The following is an 18531-nucleotide window of genomic DNA, read 5'->3' on the forward strand; positions in this document are numbered from 1 at the left end:
AACAATCCTGCATGTGTGGATTGTTTTCAATCTGTAGCGAAACAGACACAGTGCCAAGAAAAATACACAACCGTTATCCATGAAGGAAGCTGAGAATAATTTGTCTAGTTAAAATGTGAGGCCAGATATTAGGGCCAAAACATGCCTACGCTCATAAAATAAAAAATCAGCTCTATTTTTCAGCTACAGTGAGAATGACTTCAGTTAGTCACTTAAATTTGCTCAGTGCCTGCTGTGCAAGGAACACTGGGTCAGGTGCTACAGAGAAAAAGAACATAATTTATGATCTCGATGGGGAGATAAACACACACTTATAAATGTCTAAAGAATACTTACATAGCAACTTATTAATCAGAACATATAAACCATGATACTATGGAATAAGAACTTAAGCGATTAGATTTGTATGGAGTTAATAAAGATAGACTGCCTGATGTAAGGCTGGTGAACTTTCAGACGCTGAGGCAGTTAAACATGTCACTGCATTATACTCTGTCCTTTTATCCAAATGATAACACTGAACACTTAACTAGTAGCCTACCTAGTGTGGTGACTTAGCCTGTTTCCAGCCTCCACTCTTTCCTGTGACTACATCCTCCTGCCTCCCGTTCCCACTGAAACCTAAACTTTGTATTCTCCACTGATAAGGCTTAAGATATCATAAAAATTTTATTGTAAAAATATGGTGAAAACTGGTATGCTGAACAATATTGCCTGCCATCCTATTAACAAACAACAACAAAAATACATACGAGTACACATTTCTAGTCTGATTGTATTCATAAAGAAACTTACCTCAATCTGGCCGTGTTCTTTGAAGGACAGCTTGATGTAGGAGTTCTTACTACTCTGGAATGGGCCAGGTTCTTTGTTAGAAGGAGCTGGGTGAAGATGAACCACTATTTTGGCACTAAAGAAAGAGCAAATGTAATGTATTTAATTGTTTTTTAAAAATCACTAATTCTATTTTCATAACTTTTAATATATTTCAGATCACTTAAAATTCGTGTAGAAACAAACAACATCCTGAAAGGAATCCTTTTAAGGTCTGTATCAATTCAGTATTAATGAACCTTTCAAAAATATCTCTACTTAAAATCTGTAAGCCGTGAACCAAAAAATTCAAATTACTAGCGCCATAGACTAAATAAAAATGTGGTTTTAGGAAGTAAGTTTAAAATAAATTTGCAGAATTTGGGGTGGTTTATGATATTGGTTTATGATTAGGTTTTCCATCTACAGAGTCATCCCCAAAGGCTACCAGGGGCCTATAATTTCTGCCAAAGCATACAACCTTACTCATTTGAAAACAAAATGTGAAAACTTATCTGTGTAAAACTGGCCAGCTGACATTTTACTAAAACTCCATCCAAAACCAACATTCTACAGTGTCATTTTTGGAAAACGCCACTCAGTCAGCAGCATGATCTAGAGAGATATCCCACAGCAAAAACAATTCTCAAAATGTTGTTGTTCCAGGATCACAAACTACCATGATCTTTATGACTACTATTATCTTCTATGCCATCAAAATACTATTATATTTGTTGAGTTTTATAAGTCTTTTTTCCCCAACCAGCTCAATAAAGAATCTTCTATAAATATTAGCAAAACTAAAAACTCGAAGTATCTTGCATACCTAGCTTAGAGCTTTTTCTTTATGACCACATTATAGATACACCTATTACTCAATATTACTTTGTTTAGGCCCATATAGTTGCCTAAATATCACCCTAAAATTGAAACACCACATGTGGGGCCTCCTTGATGTAACAAATGCTTTGGTTAGTGAACTGGAGCCAGGCTTGTACGGACTCTTTTTTTTTTTTTTTTTTAACGGACTCTTCATTGGTTCCTTTGTGATGAACATCTTTAAGTGAGGTGAGCAAATAAAACTGTGTAAGCAGAAGCACAGGACTGTGTGAAATGAACTGTCAGGTAAACAATAAACCTATGACAATTAGGATCAGGTGACTAAGCAAAAGCATCATACACTCTTTAAAACTAAAAAAGCCCTAACTATCAGAATTTGTCAAAGGAAACCCAATGAAAAGCTAAAAGATGATACAAAATTAAGTGTAAACATCCCAAAGTCAGAATAAAAAGATCCATGCTAATTTTTTCATATATTCACTTCTTGGGTGATTCAATTACCACATTTCACCAAGTTTAAAATCCACCAATTCAAAGAAGCATCTTGGGTACAGAGATGTCAAAAGGTGAAAATGCACATACATCTTTGACTCAATGAGATATGGTAATTATTTGAGAGGAGGAGCTGGGAGCTAAAGAGAATATTTGAGAAAAGTCAATCTGGCATATTATCGAATTCCTCCTCACTGGAGATGTTTAAAAATAGACACTAATGTGAAGGTAAATATTTAACTATTTTTGTTATAGAGTTTAGATTTCCTTGGAACACAGCAGAGAAAAAGTCAAATGATCTGGAACACCTTAAAGTTTGTAGAACTTTTTTTTTTAAATTTAAATGGTCATTTTTTAATATGATTTTTAAAAATTAATTATTATTATTATTTTTGGTTGCATTGGGTCTTCATTGCTGCGCACGGGCTTTCTCTAGTTGCGGCGAGCGGGGGCTACTCTTCGTTGCAGTGCCTGGGCTTCTCATTGCGGTGGCTTCTCTTGTTGCAGAGCACAGGGTCTAGGCGCGCGGACTTCAGTAGTTGTGGCACACGGGCTTAGTTGCTCCATGGTATGTGGGATCTTCCCAGACCAGGGCTCAAACCCATGTCCCCTGCATTGGCAGGCAGATTCTTAACCACTGTGCCACCAGGGAAGCCCAAGTTTGTAGAACTTAATAATGAAAGCAATATATAAAGCAGTATATACGAATACTAGGTATCACTATGTTGTACACCTGAAACTAATATAATGTTGTATTGTCGATCATACCAAAAAAAGAGAAAAAACTCAATAAGATGGAGAAAAGTGACAAGGTGGAAAATATAAATCGGAGAAATAGCCTACTCTAAAAATCTATGCCTTGTTAATCTCTTCAAAATATTGGTTAGTTTCTTTTATGTCAAATAAGCAATCTTTTATGCTAGCTACAACATTATAATTAAGGATGCACTGCATTTCCAGGGAAGTTTAACATTTGTTTCACTTCTATTGAAGGATCTAACTACATTAAAGCTGAAGATAAGCCCGCATGGAAAAAAACTCCTTATCAGCAATATTTGTTCATAAGTTGGCCTCAATCACATGCATGTAAAGTGTAAAGCGAAAATGTTTTATATACTTGAATAAACAGAAACGTTTTAACCTGTGGCTTTAAACCAAGGTGAGCACATCTCCTGGTCTGCCTGGGACAGTCCAGTTTTATGCTTGCCTGATCTAATTATAAGCAGTGTCCCTTATTACTCTAAGGAATGTCCCTGTTTGGACAATAACTCTTGTGATACTCTGTTCAACACTGATATCTGAAGAAGTCGAAGTTGAGAAACTTTATGGTCAACTAGAAATAGGAGGCAAGTCAAGTATTTTTCTCAGATGGGTCATTTATGATTTCAAGTACTGAATGATACATACACAGACACAGAAAAGCAAATAACTGGGGACTTCCCTGGTGGTCCAGTGGTTAGGACTCTGTGCTTCCACTACTGAGGGCCTGGGTTCAATCCCTGGTTGGGGGACTAAGTTCCCACAAGCCGCACGGCATGCCCCCCCGCAAAAAAAAGCAAATGTCTGTGGAAATATATATAGTGACAGCCCGCCCACACTTATTTATTATGACCTGAGGATATTACAGCAACTTTAGTACTTGATTGTTGCTTTAAGAATGACTTCCTATATACACTAACAAACGTAAGGTAGATAGCTAGTGGGAAGCAGCTGCATGGCACAGGGATATCAGCTCGGTGCTTTGTGACCGCCTGGAGGGGTGGGATAGGGAGGGTGGGAGGGAGGGAGACGCAAGAGGGAAGAGATATGGGAACACATGTATATGTATAACTGATTCACTTTGTTATAAAGCAGAAACTAACACACCATTGTAAAGCAATTATACCCCAATAAAGATGTTAAAAAAAAAAAAGAATGACTTCCATTTATCAGTGAGTTTAAAGTAGAATAATACCTTCATTTTTTTTTCTCCCATTGCGGAGCACAGGCTCTGGACGCGCAGGCTCAGCGGCCATGGCTCACGGGCCCAGCCGCTCCGCAGCATGTGGGATCTTCCTGGACCGGGTCACGAACCCGTGTCCCCTGCATCGGCAGGCGGACTCTCCACCACTGCGCCACCAGGAAAGCCCTACCTTCTTTTTTTTAAAACATATTTTTCCCCAGTTTTGAGATATAATTGACATATGGCACTGTATGAGTTTAAAGTGTAGAGCATAATGATTTGACTTACACACATCATGAAATGATTACCAGAGTAAATTTAGTGAACATCCAATACAAAATTAAAGAAATAGAAAAAAAAATTTTTCTTCCTTGTGATGGGAACTCTTAGGATTTACTTTCTTGATAACTATCATAGATAACATACAGCGGTGTTAATTATATTTATCATGTTGTCTTCAATACATCATATCCCTATTGCTTATTTAACTTATTACTGAAAGTTTGTGCCTTTTGACCACCTTCCTCCAATTTTCCCTGCCCCCCCACACCCTACCTCTGGCAACCACAAACCCCATCTCTTTTTCCATGACTTTGGTTGTTTCTTTTTGAAGTATAACTGACCTCCAATACTGTTAGTTTCTGTTACACAACACAGTAATTCTATATTTCTATACATTTCAAAATGATCCCATGATAAGTCTAGGTACGCTATGTCACCATACAAAGCTATTACTTAGTTACTGACCATATTCCCCACACTGTGCCTTTCATACCCATGACGCATTTACTTTGTAACTGGAAGTTTGTGCTTCTTAATCTCCCTCACCTACTTCCTTCCTCCCCCAGGACGATACCTTCTTAGGGGAGCTCTGACCAACAAACACAATCATCTGATTCACTTGCACACACACAGTCACGGCCATGACTGACTGAGCAATGACTCAACCAAGTTAACAAGGACAGCTTGACTGGAAGCGATTTTGTGCATAAAGACTGTAATATACAGACCTTACCTTTTCCCAATTCCAGCTGCCTGTTCTTCAATGAACACGATTTGGGAAAGAGGAATGGCCATGCAGCATTCCTGGGAGGGAATCAAAAGAAAACACGATCTGTAAGACTAGTCAGAAATCCTTGTTTTATAGATTTAATGGGGTGCCACATACCTTTAAGGTCCTTAGTAATTGTAACAATAGAAAATAATAATGTTATTTTATTCCTTAAATAAACTTAAGGAAAAACTGAATGAAGACAATACTGTGGTAGCATTTTGCGGCATGGAAGAACATAAGAGGTTTAAAAGCAGCTGTCACTACCTTTGTTTTTACAGGAGCTATATCTTTTAAACAGTAGTATTTATATGAAAATTGTTTACATATAATATATTCTTATATGGAAAACAGAAAATAAAGCAGGTAAATCAAAACGACTTTAAAGAGTGTGTTATAGAGCTGATTTTTCCTCTTTATAATTTTCTATATTTCACTCACCCACCCACAATTAATTTTTAACAGAAAATACTAATGTGGCTTCCCTTTATTATTAATTATTATTAATAATAGGTCTAAGGGCTTTGATATTAGCTCCTTTACATGATAATCAAAAAACTTATACTAAGATTAACTTAATTTATAAACATATGGTTTAAGGACGCCTACCCCTCCAGAAAAGATTTCTTTCTTGAATCTCTATTTCTTTAAAAAGAATTAGGCAACATTACCAGTTCTAAGGCATTCGTCACCAACCAGGCCAATATCACCACTGAGGGGGAAAAATTGGTTCTTCGGGGGCAAAAAGAGTCAGAGTTTGCAGCGGTTAGTGACATGCAAAGAGCCACAGTACAGTATAGAGTTTACCTGTGGAATTAAAATTTCATGGGGGAGGCAGCCAGCAATTTAAAAAATAACATAGAAAAGACTGCTTCTTTTACTGGCAACACAGAGATTTACACACAAATACACACAAACACACACACACACATTCAAAGTAAAGCTCTTTGGAATAAAGATATCAGGTCTATACATATCACTGAGTCCTCTCTTCCTAGAAATGCAAAAACGGGGTGGGGTTTCTCCTTTTGCTGAGTGACTGAGAGGCAGTTCATCTCAGTATCTAGGTAGAAGCCTGCACTTCTCAGCAGACCTCCAAACGGGTTGTTTTCAGGACCCCTGACTGATGGGGACACTTGAGTGTGAGGGAGAATCTGATTAGTGCTTAAAAACCAGGAGCCGCCAGGATTCTCTGTACAGTAGCTGCAGACTGTGCTAGGGTTGAATGAGGGACCAGACCCTAATTCCTCTATATGTGCCCCATTCAGAGAGACCATATGGAACACACTCTTCTGACATCTGCAAACAAAAATTTATCACATGTATTTATAGTTTTGCCAGAAAGAAAGAAAAAAAATCAGTGACATAAAACCTAGAATAGAAGCAAAAAACTCGATCTTACATGATTTTTCTGATCTCTCCAAATTAGACGGTGCGTACTAAGAAGGAGGGTCCCAGCATCAAATTTTATCTAGAAAAACAAGATCATCAGAAAATATTAATAACCTGTCACTCAATGTGGTCCAGATTTTCTTCCCCATGAATTGCACGATAGTAAGTCAATCACATAAATAAACATTTTAGAATTAGATTTATCACAAGTTAAAGAGAAGCAATGCTACACACTTCATAAGCCTTGCTAAAATTAGGAAAAAATTGGGCCTCCCTGGTGGTGCAGTGGTTGAGAATCTGTCTGCCAATGCAGGGGGACACGGGTTTGAGCCCTGGTCTGGGAAGATCCCACATGCCGCGGAACAACGAAGCCTGTGAGCCACAACTACTGAGCCTGTGCGTCTGGAGCCTGTGCTCTGCAGCAAGAGAGGCCGCGATAGTGAGAGGCCCGAGCACCGCAATGAAGAGTGGCCCCCGCTTGCTGCAACTAGAGAAAGCCCTCGCACAGAAATGAAGACCCAACACAGCCATAAATAAATAAATAAAAATTAGGAAAAAATTGCAAACAACCTAGCTATGTAACAATAGGGAAGTGGTTAAATCAAGTGTGATACATTCACACTATGAAATCCATGCAAGGGTTAAAAAGAATAGTGGGGTAGAGCTACATGAACTATCACGGAACTCGAAGACATAGGGTTAGTAGGGAAGAAAGCAATTGACAGCATATTGCATATAATGTAATCAGATAGATATAAACTCCATATCCCTCAAACTACATGTGAATAGATCTATAAATAGATAAAGAGATGTGTGTATATATACACATATACACATATAAGTAGTAGAAAAAGGTCTAAATGGGATACTCAATGATCTGTTAACGATGGTTATCTCAGAAAAAGTGTGAGGGAATGAGTGAAAAAGAAGCAAAGGGCCCTTTTTCAAAACTATACACCTCACTATTGAGTGAATTTTTACCATCAGATTGAATTTCTGTATAACACTCATAAATTTTTTTTTTTTTTTTTTGCGGTACATGGGCCTCACTATTGTGGCCCCTCCTGCTGCAGAGCACAGGATCCGGACGAGCAGGCTCAGCGGCCATGGCTCACGGGCCCAGCCGCTCCGCAGCATGTGGGATCTTCCTGGACCGGGGCACGAACCCGTGTCCCCTGCATCGGCAGGCAGAATCTCAACCACTGCGCCACCAGGGAAGCCCTCATACAAATTTTTAAATGATTTTTAAATAATAAGAACATCCAGAAAAAAACACAAACAGATGCAAAATAGGTGTGGATGGAGACTCAATCAATGGCACTGGGACACCTGGGTTGTCCATTGGGGGCAGGCGGGAACAAAGTAAGATTATACTTAACACATTGTACCAAAATAAATTCTGGATAGATCAAATATTTGAGTTAAAAATGTATGAAAGAACTAGAAAAAAATTACAAGAAAAAATTTTAAATCACTTCAGAGTGGAGAAAGTCTTTCTAAGAAAAACATTAAACCCATTAGCATTAGAGGAAAAGATTGATCGATTCCCCTCCACACACACACACGCATGTACACAAATTCTTCATGGCAAAAACCACCAAGGGCAAAGATGGCAGACTGGGAAAAATAATTGTAACTCACATCAGAGACAAATGTATATGTCTCCTTAATATATAAAGTACTCTTACAAATCAATAAGGAAATAGCCTATAATCCATTAGATAAATGGGCAAAGACTGTTAACAGAAAGTTCACAGGAAAGGAACTACAAATGACTCTTAAACACATTAATTGATGCCCAACGTCACTGATGATAAGAAAGAGGCAAATTAAGACAACATCAAGATACCCCTTTTATCCATGAGATTGGCAAGGGCCCAAAAGTTTGATAACATTGTGCTGGTGACGTGTTGGACAAATAAGCATTTGCACACATCACTGGAGGGACAAGTGCTATGGAGGGCAATGTATTATCATCTATCAAAAATATAAACACACAAATCCTTTGATCCAATCAATGCCCTTCTAGGAGTTTATCCCAAAGACAAATTCACGCATGTGGACAACGATATGCTACTAGGTTATTCATTGTTGTTTTTTAAAAGCAAAAGATAGCAAACAATTTAAATGTCCATCAACAGGGAAATGTACATCCACACAAGGAATGACAACTCAGTCATTAAAAAGAATCAGGAGACTCTTTATGTATTTGATAACATCTAAGATGCCATGAATTGAAGATTCATCCTGCTTCCAGGGGGGTGGGGGGGTAGAAAATGTGCACTTAGACTTAATGAAATATGGTAAATTCCCCACATAGATTAAGAGAAAAAAGCAAGTTTCAGAACTCTGTATGCATAGTATATTACAAGTATATACTTTAAAAAGGAAAAAACAATATATTTTACGCAAACACCTGTGTATGACACATGCGTATGACTCCAGAATGAAGCACTGGTGACTTCTGAGGGGGAAGTGGGTGACAGAGAGACTAGGATGGGAGGAAGACTTAACTTTTCGTGGTTTTTGAATTTTTATCAGGGGATTGTGTCACTTAGGCAAATTATAAATGTAAAAATGTTTTTTAACTATAATACTATCGCAAAAATGCCAGCTAGGTCTTTAGGACCAAACCTTTAATCCTCATAATTTGTTATTATGCACTGGAAGTTATATAGATAAGCAAATTTTAGAGTTGGAACCCAAAAGACTGACAAGTCAAACCCCTTCATTTGTCAAAATCAAGAAATATATTGGAAGTTTCTATTCACTTTAGTTACTAGAAAGTCGAATTTGCCATAAGGCAGGACATGCTTCTATCCTTTTGAGGAGTAACTAGTTATTTCAAAAGTTATAATATAAAACAGAAACTCAAAGGAAAGCATCTTAGTGAGGGTCCAGGTTATTACAAATAATAATCCTTTTGAGTTTAAAATAATGTGGTTAGGGTTTCCCTGGTGGCGCAGTGGTTAAGAATCCGCCTGCCAATGCAGGGGACATGGGTTCGAGCCCTGGTCCGGGAAGATCCCACATGCTGCGGAGCAACCAAGCCCGTGCGCCACAACTACTGAGCCCATATGCCACAACTACTGAGCCTGCTCTCTAGAGCCCGTGGGCCACAACTACTGAGCCGGTGTGCCTAGAGCCCGTGCTCCACAAGAGAAGCCACCACAATGAGAAGCCCACGCACTGCAACGAAGAGTAGCCCCTGATCTCTGCAACTAGAGAAAGCCTGTGTGCAGCAACAAAGACCCAACACAGTCCAAAATAAATAACTTAAATAAATAAATTTTTTAAAAAATTTTACATTTTAAAAAATAAAATAATGTGGTTAAAAATGGGTATCAAGTGAATAACCAATTAGAACATTATTATATATCATTCTTAAGTAAAAATATTCATAAATGCAATTATGTATGCACTTGACAATATATTACAAGATACTCATAATATTAATATAGAAAAAAGCATTGTACACAGCACGGTTACACACACACACACACACACGTACCTGCACAATCACACACACAGGATGTGCCAAAAGTAATTGTTTACGGGTAAAGGATTACTGATTATTTCAAGTTTCTTCTTTTGGTTTACCCATATTTAACAACTTTATTATTTGTCTAATAAAAAAAGATAAAGAAATCTGTTACAGGCATATATAACTCCATGCAACTCTGAAATGTATATAAATTATTTTTTGTTAAATTGAACATAAGCAGAAATACTCTGTCAAAAAAGTCCTTTATAATAACATAACCAATACTTTTTAACATGAGTTTTAAAAAATTATTTTCTAAGAGAAACATCTGACTGTATTACTAATATCTTAATATTAGTAAGTTTAAATAATATGGTTAATAAGCTTTAATGGGAAGAAAACTGCTGAACCATCTGGTCGAAGACACTCTGTAAGAGATTTCCACCAAGCACTTCAGCACCTCAGAGAAAAGACTTCGGAGTTCCACACTTTCCTCTGCATCTGAAGTAACACATTCACATTCCTGGCATTTAATGCGGCCTGGCTACAAATGTTTTGGTTAATGTTGCATACGCAAAACCAAATAATTGAGTTTAAGCATTTTAAAAATTTAAGCATTTTAAAAATCTCTTTTTGGGGCTTCCCTGGTGGCGCAGGTGCCGATGCAGGGGACTCGGGTTCGTGCCCTGGTCTGGGAAGATCCCACATGCCGCGAAGCGGCTGGGCCCGTGAGCCGTGGCCGCTGAGCCTGCGCGTCCGGAGCCTGTGCTCTGCGGCGGGAGAGGCCACAACGGTGAGGGGCCCGCGTACTGCAAAAAAAAAAACAAAAACTCTTTTTCTTCAATGAGTAAGATTTCACTTTTCCAGAAGCAAATACTTTTATCAACTTGAGAGTACCTGATACGTTACACAGCATAACTACATAATAGTTCTGATTAGGAAACTGCACGTTATCTGACCGAAATCCAAGCATAAGGATGTGAGTTTAAAGCTGAAGCCAGAGGACGTTCCATCACCATGTTGATGAACAATGTGCACACGTAAAGCATTGCTGCTCCCAGTGAAGACACTGTGTAATTGTTCCCTTCAGGGATTCCAAGGGATTATGAGCTCAACGGGACAGACAAGTTTAGGCTGCTTTGCTTCTACCACTCAGAGCTAGAATAATTTCAACTACTTAAGAGTCAATAGTTAAAATAACTTAGGCATTCGCTGAATAAGCTCTTACTGTTTTGTTTTGAGTTCACATTTCTCTGTTATAAAAGTAATATGCTGTTGAAAATCTGGAAAACATTTTTTTAAAGTCTAAAACAGAAAATGAAATCATTTGTAATCAGACCAGCCAGGGTGTGTGGATATAATCTTAAAATAAAATGAGACCAAGATATTTATAGTTTTATAACTTGCTCTTTTTCACTCAGCAGCCTATGGTTAGCCACGCCTCATGCTGATCAGGGCGTGGCATATTTAATTAACCAATTCCTATGGTGGACATTCAGATTGCTTCCAATTTTTCCCTATACTACATAATAATAAATAATATATATATAATACTGCTGAGATGCACATCCTCGTTCATTATATTTTTATGCATCTCTGATTATTTCCCAAGGGTAACTTCCTAAAAGCTGAAAGAAAATACACATTTTCTAAATCTTCTAGTATAAGCCGGCAACTTGCCACTTTACACACCACTAACCTTCTTACATTACTTTTTAAATTAGCTGAGGCTACAGACGCTTCTGTGAATTGAAACAAATGACCTGTCCACACTGCTTAGGAAAACAACATATTATCCGGTCATAAGGGGCCCATGAAAACTTTGCCTGTATAAACAAGCAAGAGGCGCCTGAGCAGGGGAAAGGGCAATGGTCTGGCTCCACCCATTACTAACTGTGTGACCTTGGACAGGTCACAGTTTTCTCAACCACCTACTGAGGGTCTCAGTGTACTCATCTTCAGAGGATGTTCCATAAACATACGTAGAACATACACATTACACTACGGAAAGGGTCTGGCACTGGTGACTGCTGTGTTTTTTTGTTTGTTTGTTTGTTTGCAGTACGTGGGCCTCTCACTGCTGTGCCCTCTCCCATTTTGGAGCACAGGCTCCGGACACGCAGGCTCAGCGGCCATGGCTCACGGGCCCAGCCACTCCACGGCATGTGGGATCTTCCCGGACCGGGGCACGAACCCGTGTCCCCTGCATCAGCAGGTGGACTCTCAACCACTGCGCCACCAGGGAAGCCCCGACTGCTGTATTTTTGAAGCGCTCCAGCAGTGTGAACAAAGCACAGTCTTTGGGAGTCTGATCAATAGAGATTTAACTCCCAGCTCTTCTGAACTAACTCAGTGGATCTTAGGGCAAGTCACTGTTGCCTCTGAGAGTTCTTTTCTCATTCAGTAAAATACTCACCTCACATGCCCATTGAGAGGATTAAATCATGTAAAGCTCCTGGCACGTAGCAGGTACGCTGCTTATTCAAGGTTTTGTGTGTTTCTTTGTTTTAATGTATTTCACACCCACAGTGAGCCAGAAGATACAAAGGAAGAGTAGGGAGAGTCCACTGGTCTTAGCCCTGCACCTACTGGGGAACATGTTGGGTGCAAAGCTGAGAAGGCTGTGCAGTCTGCACTGCAGCACTGAGACCACGGGAGCTAGTGAGAGATTCTGAAAGGGCACCTGCTCAGATCCGGAGGTTGATGAGTGCAGTTTCCTGGAGTCCTCAGACCACGCGAGGTCTGGACGCCTTCCAGCAGAGGGAGAAAGCCAGGATGCAAGACTTCCCCCAGGAATCAGTCTGGCCCTCAGCCACACTACGGACAGCTCAGCAAGTGACTGAGTAGATCCAGTCCAGGGACCACAGTGGTGAGCAGCCCTTAGAGCTTCGCTTAGGTTTCAAGACACCCATAGCCCTCCCGCACCACCCCCAGCTTGCAGAACAGTTAAGAATTCTTGACTAACAACAAGGACCTACTGTATAGCACAGGGAACTATATTCAGTATCTTGTAATAACCTATAATGGAAAAGAATCTGAAAAAGAATAGATACATCTGTACAACTGAACCACTTTTCTGTACACCTGATACTAACACAACACTGTAAATCAACTATACTTCAATAAATAAAGTTATAAAAAAAAGAATTCTTGATGAGATCAAAGGGTCTCGACTAAGTATTTCCCATGACTTTTTTCTCAATCCTCTGATACCTATATGTCTGCTAAAACAAGAAGCAAAAATAAATAAAAGAAAAACTAGAATTTGCTGGTTCAGCAATGGTTTTTCATATATGGGTGCTAATCGTTTGATCTTTTTATTGTTTTAAAGATACCATAAGGACTTCCCTGGTGGCGCAGTGGTTGTGAATCCACCTGCCAATGCAGGGGACACGGGTTCGAGCCCTGGTCTGGGAAGATCCCACATGCCACGGAGCAGCTAAGCCGGTGCGCCACAACTACTGAGCCTGCATTCTAGAGCCCACCAGCCACAACTACTGGGCCCACGTGCCACAACTACTGATCCTGACATGCCTAGAGTCGTACTCCACAACAAGAGAAGCCACTGCAATGAGAAGCCTGCGCACCACAAAGAAGAGTAGCCCCCGCTCACCACAACTAGAGAAAGCCCGTGCACAGCAACGAGGACCCAATGCAGCCAAAAATAAATAAATAAATTTATTTTTTAAAAAAAAACATACCACAGTTATGTTTTGTGCAGCCAACGTGTCCCTAATTTGCATATTGCAATTCCATAGAACAACAGAGTGTGGGGATGGGCAAAAGCTAGACGGCCAGCAGGGAGTGGCTTTGGAGGCGACTTTGAAGACCCATCTGTCAATATCCATATTCGGACCTGAGGGTGCTGCCAAGCTCCAAGCCCCCGAGGGGGGGCAGGTTGATTAAGCTTCCCATTCTCCCCAGTTCCAAAGGTGTAACCTCGGTTTACAAAAACTAAAACATTGAGCTTGTCACTCCAGCCAAAACATGCAAACCCAATTTGAGATCAAGTTAATAAAAGTACTGAAGCAGTAAACAGAGTTAAGGCCAAGCAAATTATTTAAGAAAAAAAGATCTTGACTCAATAATGGAAATATGGACAAATGCCCTCCAGTAGGGAGAGCCCCTGGGCCCCCGGTACCTCCGATGGCTGTGTAACTAACCCCTGCCCTCCACTCCCTAGAAGGAAGGAAGCCTCAAGCTTCTGTAAAGCACAGACAGAAAGAGCTCTGGGTCCAGCAACGTTTGCGAAAGTACAGGAGGAAGTTTCTCTAAGGAAACTCCAAGGAAGGAGAAGTAGCAAGTGAAAACTTCTGGAAACCACAAATGCTAGTGAGTAAATGGGTTTTTAAATTTTTTTTAATTCCAGTTTATACATTTCATCCAGAACAGGATGATAGTTTGTAGTCTGACGGAAGTCTCCAGTGAACGTTAATATTTCTGTGAAATACTGGCAATATTTCTCCTTTCAATTTGCAAACACACCTCCTAAGGTTTACGCTTGGATTACCAGGCATGGCCTACTCCACCACTCGACAAAACAATCAAACCGCCTTTCTACTGTCACTCCTAAAGAAAAAACAAACAAAACACAGAGCCTACAGCCAAGGAGTCCCAGGAGAGGCTAACTCCTCTTTTCGGAAATCCTTTTAAAGCCACCCCCCTCCCGCTCCGGCCGGGACCGCCTAGTCCCTCGGGCTCCCCCAGGTCCCAGCGCCCGAAGTCACGCCCGGTTCGGAGCGCAGGACCCGGCGGCCTCCGGACAAAGGCGGAACCGGCCTGCCCGTCGCCCGCCCGCCGCGATCGGGGCGAGGAATCAGGGTTCCCGGTCCGCGCCCGCCGTGCCTCCCGAAGGGGTCTCACCCCGGGTGGGAAAGGGGCCTCCGCCCGGCGCGCCCGCCCGGAGCCGTTCCCAAGTCGGGCCGGAGCCGGGCGCTGGGCCGGCGTGGACTGCGGGGGCGGCGCCGAGCGGCGAGGCCGGGCCCGCGAGTCCGGGTCCGGGAGCGAGGCCAGGCCGGCCGCCGCCCTACCTTCTCCTCGCCGTCGTAGATGCGCACTCCTCGCTGCTGGATCACCAGGGTCTCGTTGATCTCCAGGAGGCCGCTGGTCCACACGAAGCGGTCCATGGCCGCCCCCAGGCCGGCCTCCGCCGCTCGCCCGCGCTGGCGCTCCCGGCGGCGAGCCGAGTGCCGGGCAGCCTGCTGCGCCCCCTGGCGGTGGGCGGGGTGGAGGCCGGCAGGGAGGTAGCGGTCCTGCCCCGGCGCTCTGGGGAACGCGCGCTGCCCCGGGGGCGCCGGGGGACGTGGCGACGTGCTTGGCGCGCCCCCTGGCGTTCCTTCCGCCAAGGGCCCGGTGGGGACGTCCACCCCATCCTTTGTCCAGCTCAGAAACAAACACAGAGTTTACAACGGACTTCGAGGGAGCCCAAACCGCAGCTTGGACTTTCTTATTGTGCTTTATTCCTGCATATTTGTGCCGTTTTCTTGTCAGTGCCCAGCATGCTGCCATGTTCATTAAAGGCTGTAAATGATAACTTTTTTTTTCCAGATGAATATTCATGACCCGAATTGTTTTCACACAGCTTCAATCAGTATGTAAGTACTATTTTGTATCCTTCTGTTTTTCACATTAAAATCATTTTCATTTAAGGGACTTCCCTGGTGGCACAGTGGTTAAGAAGCCGCCTGCCAATGCAGGGGACACGGGTTCGAGCCCTGGTCCAAGAAGATCCCACATGCAGCGGAGCAACTAAGCCTGTGCTCCACAACTACTGAGCCTGCGCTGTAGAGCCCGCAAGCCACAACTACTGAACCCACAAGCCACAACTACTGAAGCCTGCATGCCTAGAGTCTGTGCTCCACAACAAGAGAAGCCATTGCAATGAGAAGCCTGCGCACCGCAGCGAAGAGTAGCCCCTGCTCGCCACAAATAGAGAAAGCCCGCGTGCAGCAACGAAGACCCAGTGCAGCCAAAAATAAATAAATTTATTTTTAAAAATTAATAAAATAAAAAACTACAATGAGGTATCATTTCACACCAGTCAGAATGGCCATCATTAAAAAGTCTACAAATAATAAGTGTTGGAGAGAGTGTGGAGAAAAGGGAACCCTCCTACACAGTTGGTGGGAATGTAAATTGGTGCAGCCACTATGGAAAACAGTATGGAGGTTCCTTAAAAAACTGAAAATAGAGCTACCACATAATCTAGCAATCCCACTCCTGGGCATATATCCCTAGAAAACTCTAATTCGAAAAGATACATGCACCCCAATGTTCATTGCAGCACTGTTTACAATAGCCAGGACATGGAAGCAACCTAAATGTCCATCGACGGAGAAATGGATAAAGAAGACGTGGTACATATATACAATGGAATATTACTCAGCCATAAAAAAGAATGAAATAATGCCATTTGCAGCAACATGGATGGACCTAGAGATTATCATAGTAAGTGAAGTAAGTCAGAAAGAGAAAGACAAATACCATATGATATCACTTATATGTGGAATCTAAAATATGATACAAAGGAACTTATTTACAACACAGAAACAAACTTAAGGCATAGAAAACAAACTTAAGGTTACCAAAGGGGAAAGCGGGGGCCGGGTGTGGGGGGATAAATCAGGAGTTTGGGATTAACAGATTCAAACCATTTTATATATATATATATATATATATATATATATATATATATATATATATATATATATATATATATATATATAACAGGGCTTCCCTGGTTGCACAGTCGTTAAGAATCTGCCTGCCAATGCAGGGACATGGGTTCGAGCCCTGGTCTGGGAAGATCCCACATGCCACAGAGCAACTAAGCCCATGCACCACAGCTACTGAGCCTGCGCTCTAGAACCCGTGAGCCACAACTACTGAGCCTGTGTGCTGCAATTACTGAAGCCCGCATTCCTAGAGGCTGTGCTCCGCAACAAGAGAAGCCACTGCAATGAGAAGCCTGCGCACTGCAACAAAGAGTAGCCCCTGCTCGCAGCAACTAGAGAAAGCCCACACAGCAACGAAGACCCAGTGCAGCCAAAAATAAATAAATAAATTTATTTTTTTAAAAAAAACCAATAAGGTCCTACTGTATAGCACAGGAAACTTTATTTAATATCTTATAATAACCTATAATGGAAAAGAATGTGAAAAATATATATATATATCCATGTATATGTATAACTGAACCACTTTGCTGTACACCAGAAACTAATACAACATTGTAAATCAACTATACTTCAATTAAAAACAACAACAACAAAAAGAGCCTCACCATCACTAATCATCAGAGCAATGCAAATCAAAACCATGGTGAGATGCCATCTCACACTTGTCAGAATGGCTACTATCAAAAAGACAACAAATAACAAGTGTTGGCAAGGACGTGGAGAAAGGGGACTCTTGTGCACTATTGGCAGGAATGTAAATTGCTGCCACCACTATGGAAAACAGTATGGAGAGTCTTCAAAAAATTAAAGGTAGAACTATTATATGATCCAACAATTTTGTTCCAGGTATTTATCTGGAAAAAGTGAAGACACTAATTCAAAAAGATACCTGCACCCCCATGTTTGTTGCAGCATTGTTTACAACAGCCAAGATGGAAACAACCTACGTGTCCATCAATAGATGAATAGGTAAAGAAAATGTGGCATATAATACACACATACAGTGGAATATTATACAGCTGTAAAAAGAATGAAATCTTGCCATTTGCAACAGTGTGGATGGACCTTGAAGGGATTACATAAGCGAAATAAGTCAGAGAAAGACAAACACTGTATGATCTCATTTACATATGGAACTCCCCCAAAACATAGAGACGACAGACTGGTGGTTGCCAGAGGTGGGGGGTTGAGGGTGTGCAAAATGGGTGAAGGGGGTCAAAAAATACAAACTTCCAATTATAAAATAAATGTCATGGGGACAGCATGGTGACTATAATTAATAATATTATATTTCATATTTGAAAGCTGCTAAGAGAGTAAATCTTAAAAGTTCTCATCCCATGAAAAAAATTTGTAACTGTGTATGGTGACTGATATTAACTAGACTTCTTGTGGTGATCATTTTGCAATATACACAAATATCAAATCATTATATTGTACATCTGAAACTAATATAATGTTATATGTCAATTGTACTTCAATTGTTTTAAATGTTAAATAAAAATCAAAACAGGGAATTCCCTGGTGGTCCAGTGGTTAGGACTTCACACTTCCACTGCAGGGCGCATGGGTTCAATCCCTGGTAAGGGAACGAAGATCCCACGGCCAAATAAAAAAAGAAAGAAAGAAAGAAAGAAGGATGCAGTGCCTTGCCTGCTCTTTGTTTTTGTTGACATCGGAGCTACTAGTTGAAGAAAATGCTTTTCATTGGGCCTTAATAGAACAGGAGTAATGTGCGTTTCTTAAAAGGCGAAAAAATAAGTAATAATAGTATGGTTGTTGTATCTGAGTGGGTCAAAAACGAGTAGCACATCCCAGACTCAATGTTGAAAAGATACTT

The 18531-nt window shown here is 41.0% G+C and overlaps 1 protein-coding gene across 2 annotated transcripts in view; it reads right to left on the reverse strand.

Moving 5' to 3' along the window:
- Nucleotides 1–15193, reverse strand: part of VPS36 (vacuolar protein sorting 36 homolog) — a 33313-nt gene extending 18120 nt beyond the window's left edge. For both annotated transcript variants that reach the window (XM_082859505.1, XM_082859504.1), the window contains exons 1-4: nucleotides 15045–15193; nucleotides 6541–6609; nucleotides 5103–5173; nucleotides 796–910 (exon numbers count right to left, since the gene is read on the reverse strand). In XM_082859505.1, coding sequence (XP_082715631.1) covers nucleotides 796–910; nucleotides 5103–5173; nucleotides 6541–6609; nucleotides 15045–15140 — 351 coding nt within the window. In that variant the 5' untranslated portion in view covers nucleotides 15141–15193. The remainder of the gene's footprint in view (nucleotides 1–795; nucleotides 911–5102; nucleotides 5174–6540; nucleotides 6610–15044) is intronic.
- Nucleotides 15194–18531: the final 3338 nt, after the last annotated feature.

This window comes from Leucopleurus acutus (genome assembly GCF_964270905.1).
Source record: "Leucopleurus acutus genome assembly, chromosome: 18".
In the NCBI taxonomy this organism is placed as follows: domain Eukaryota; kingdom Metazoa; phylum Chordata; class Mammalia; order Artiodactyla; family Delphinidae; genus Leucopleurus; species Leucopleurus acutus.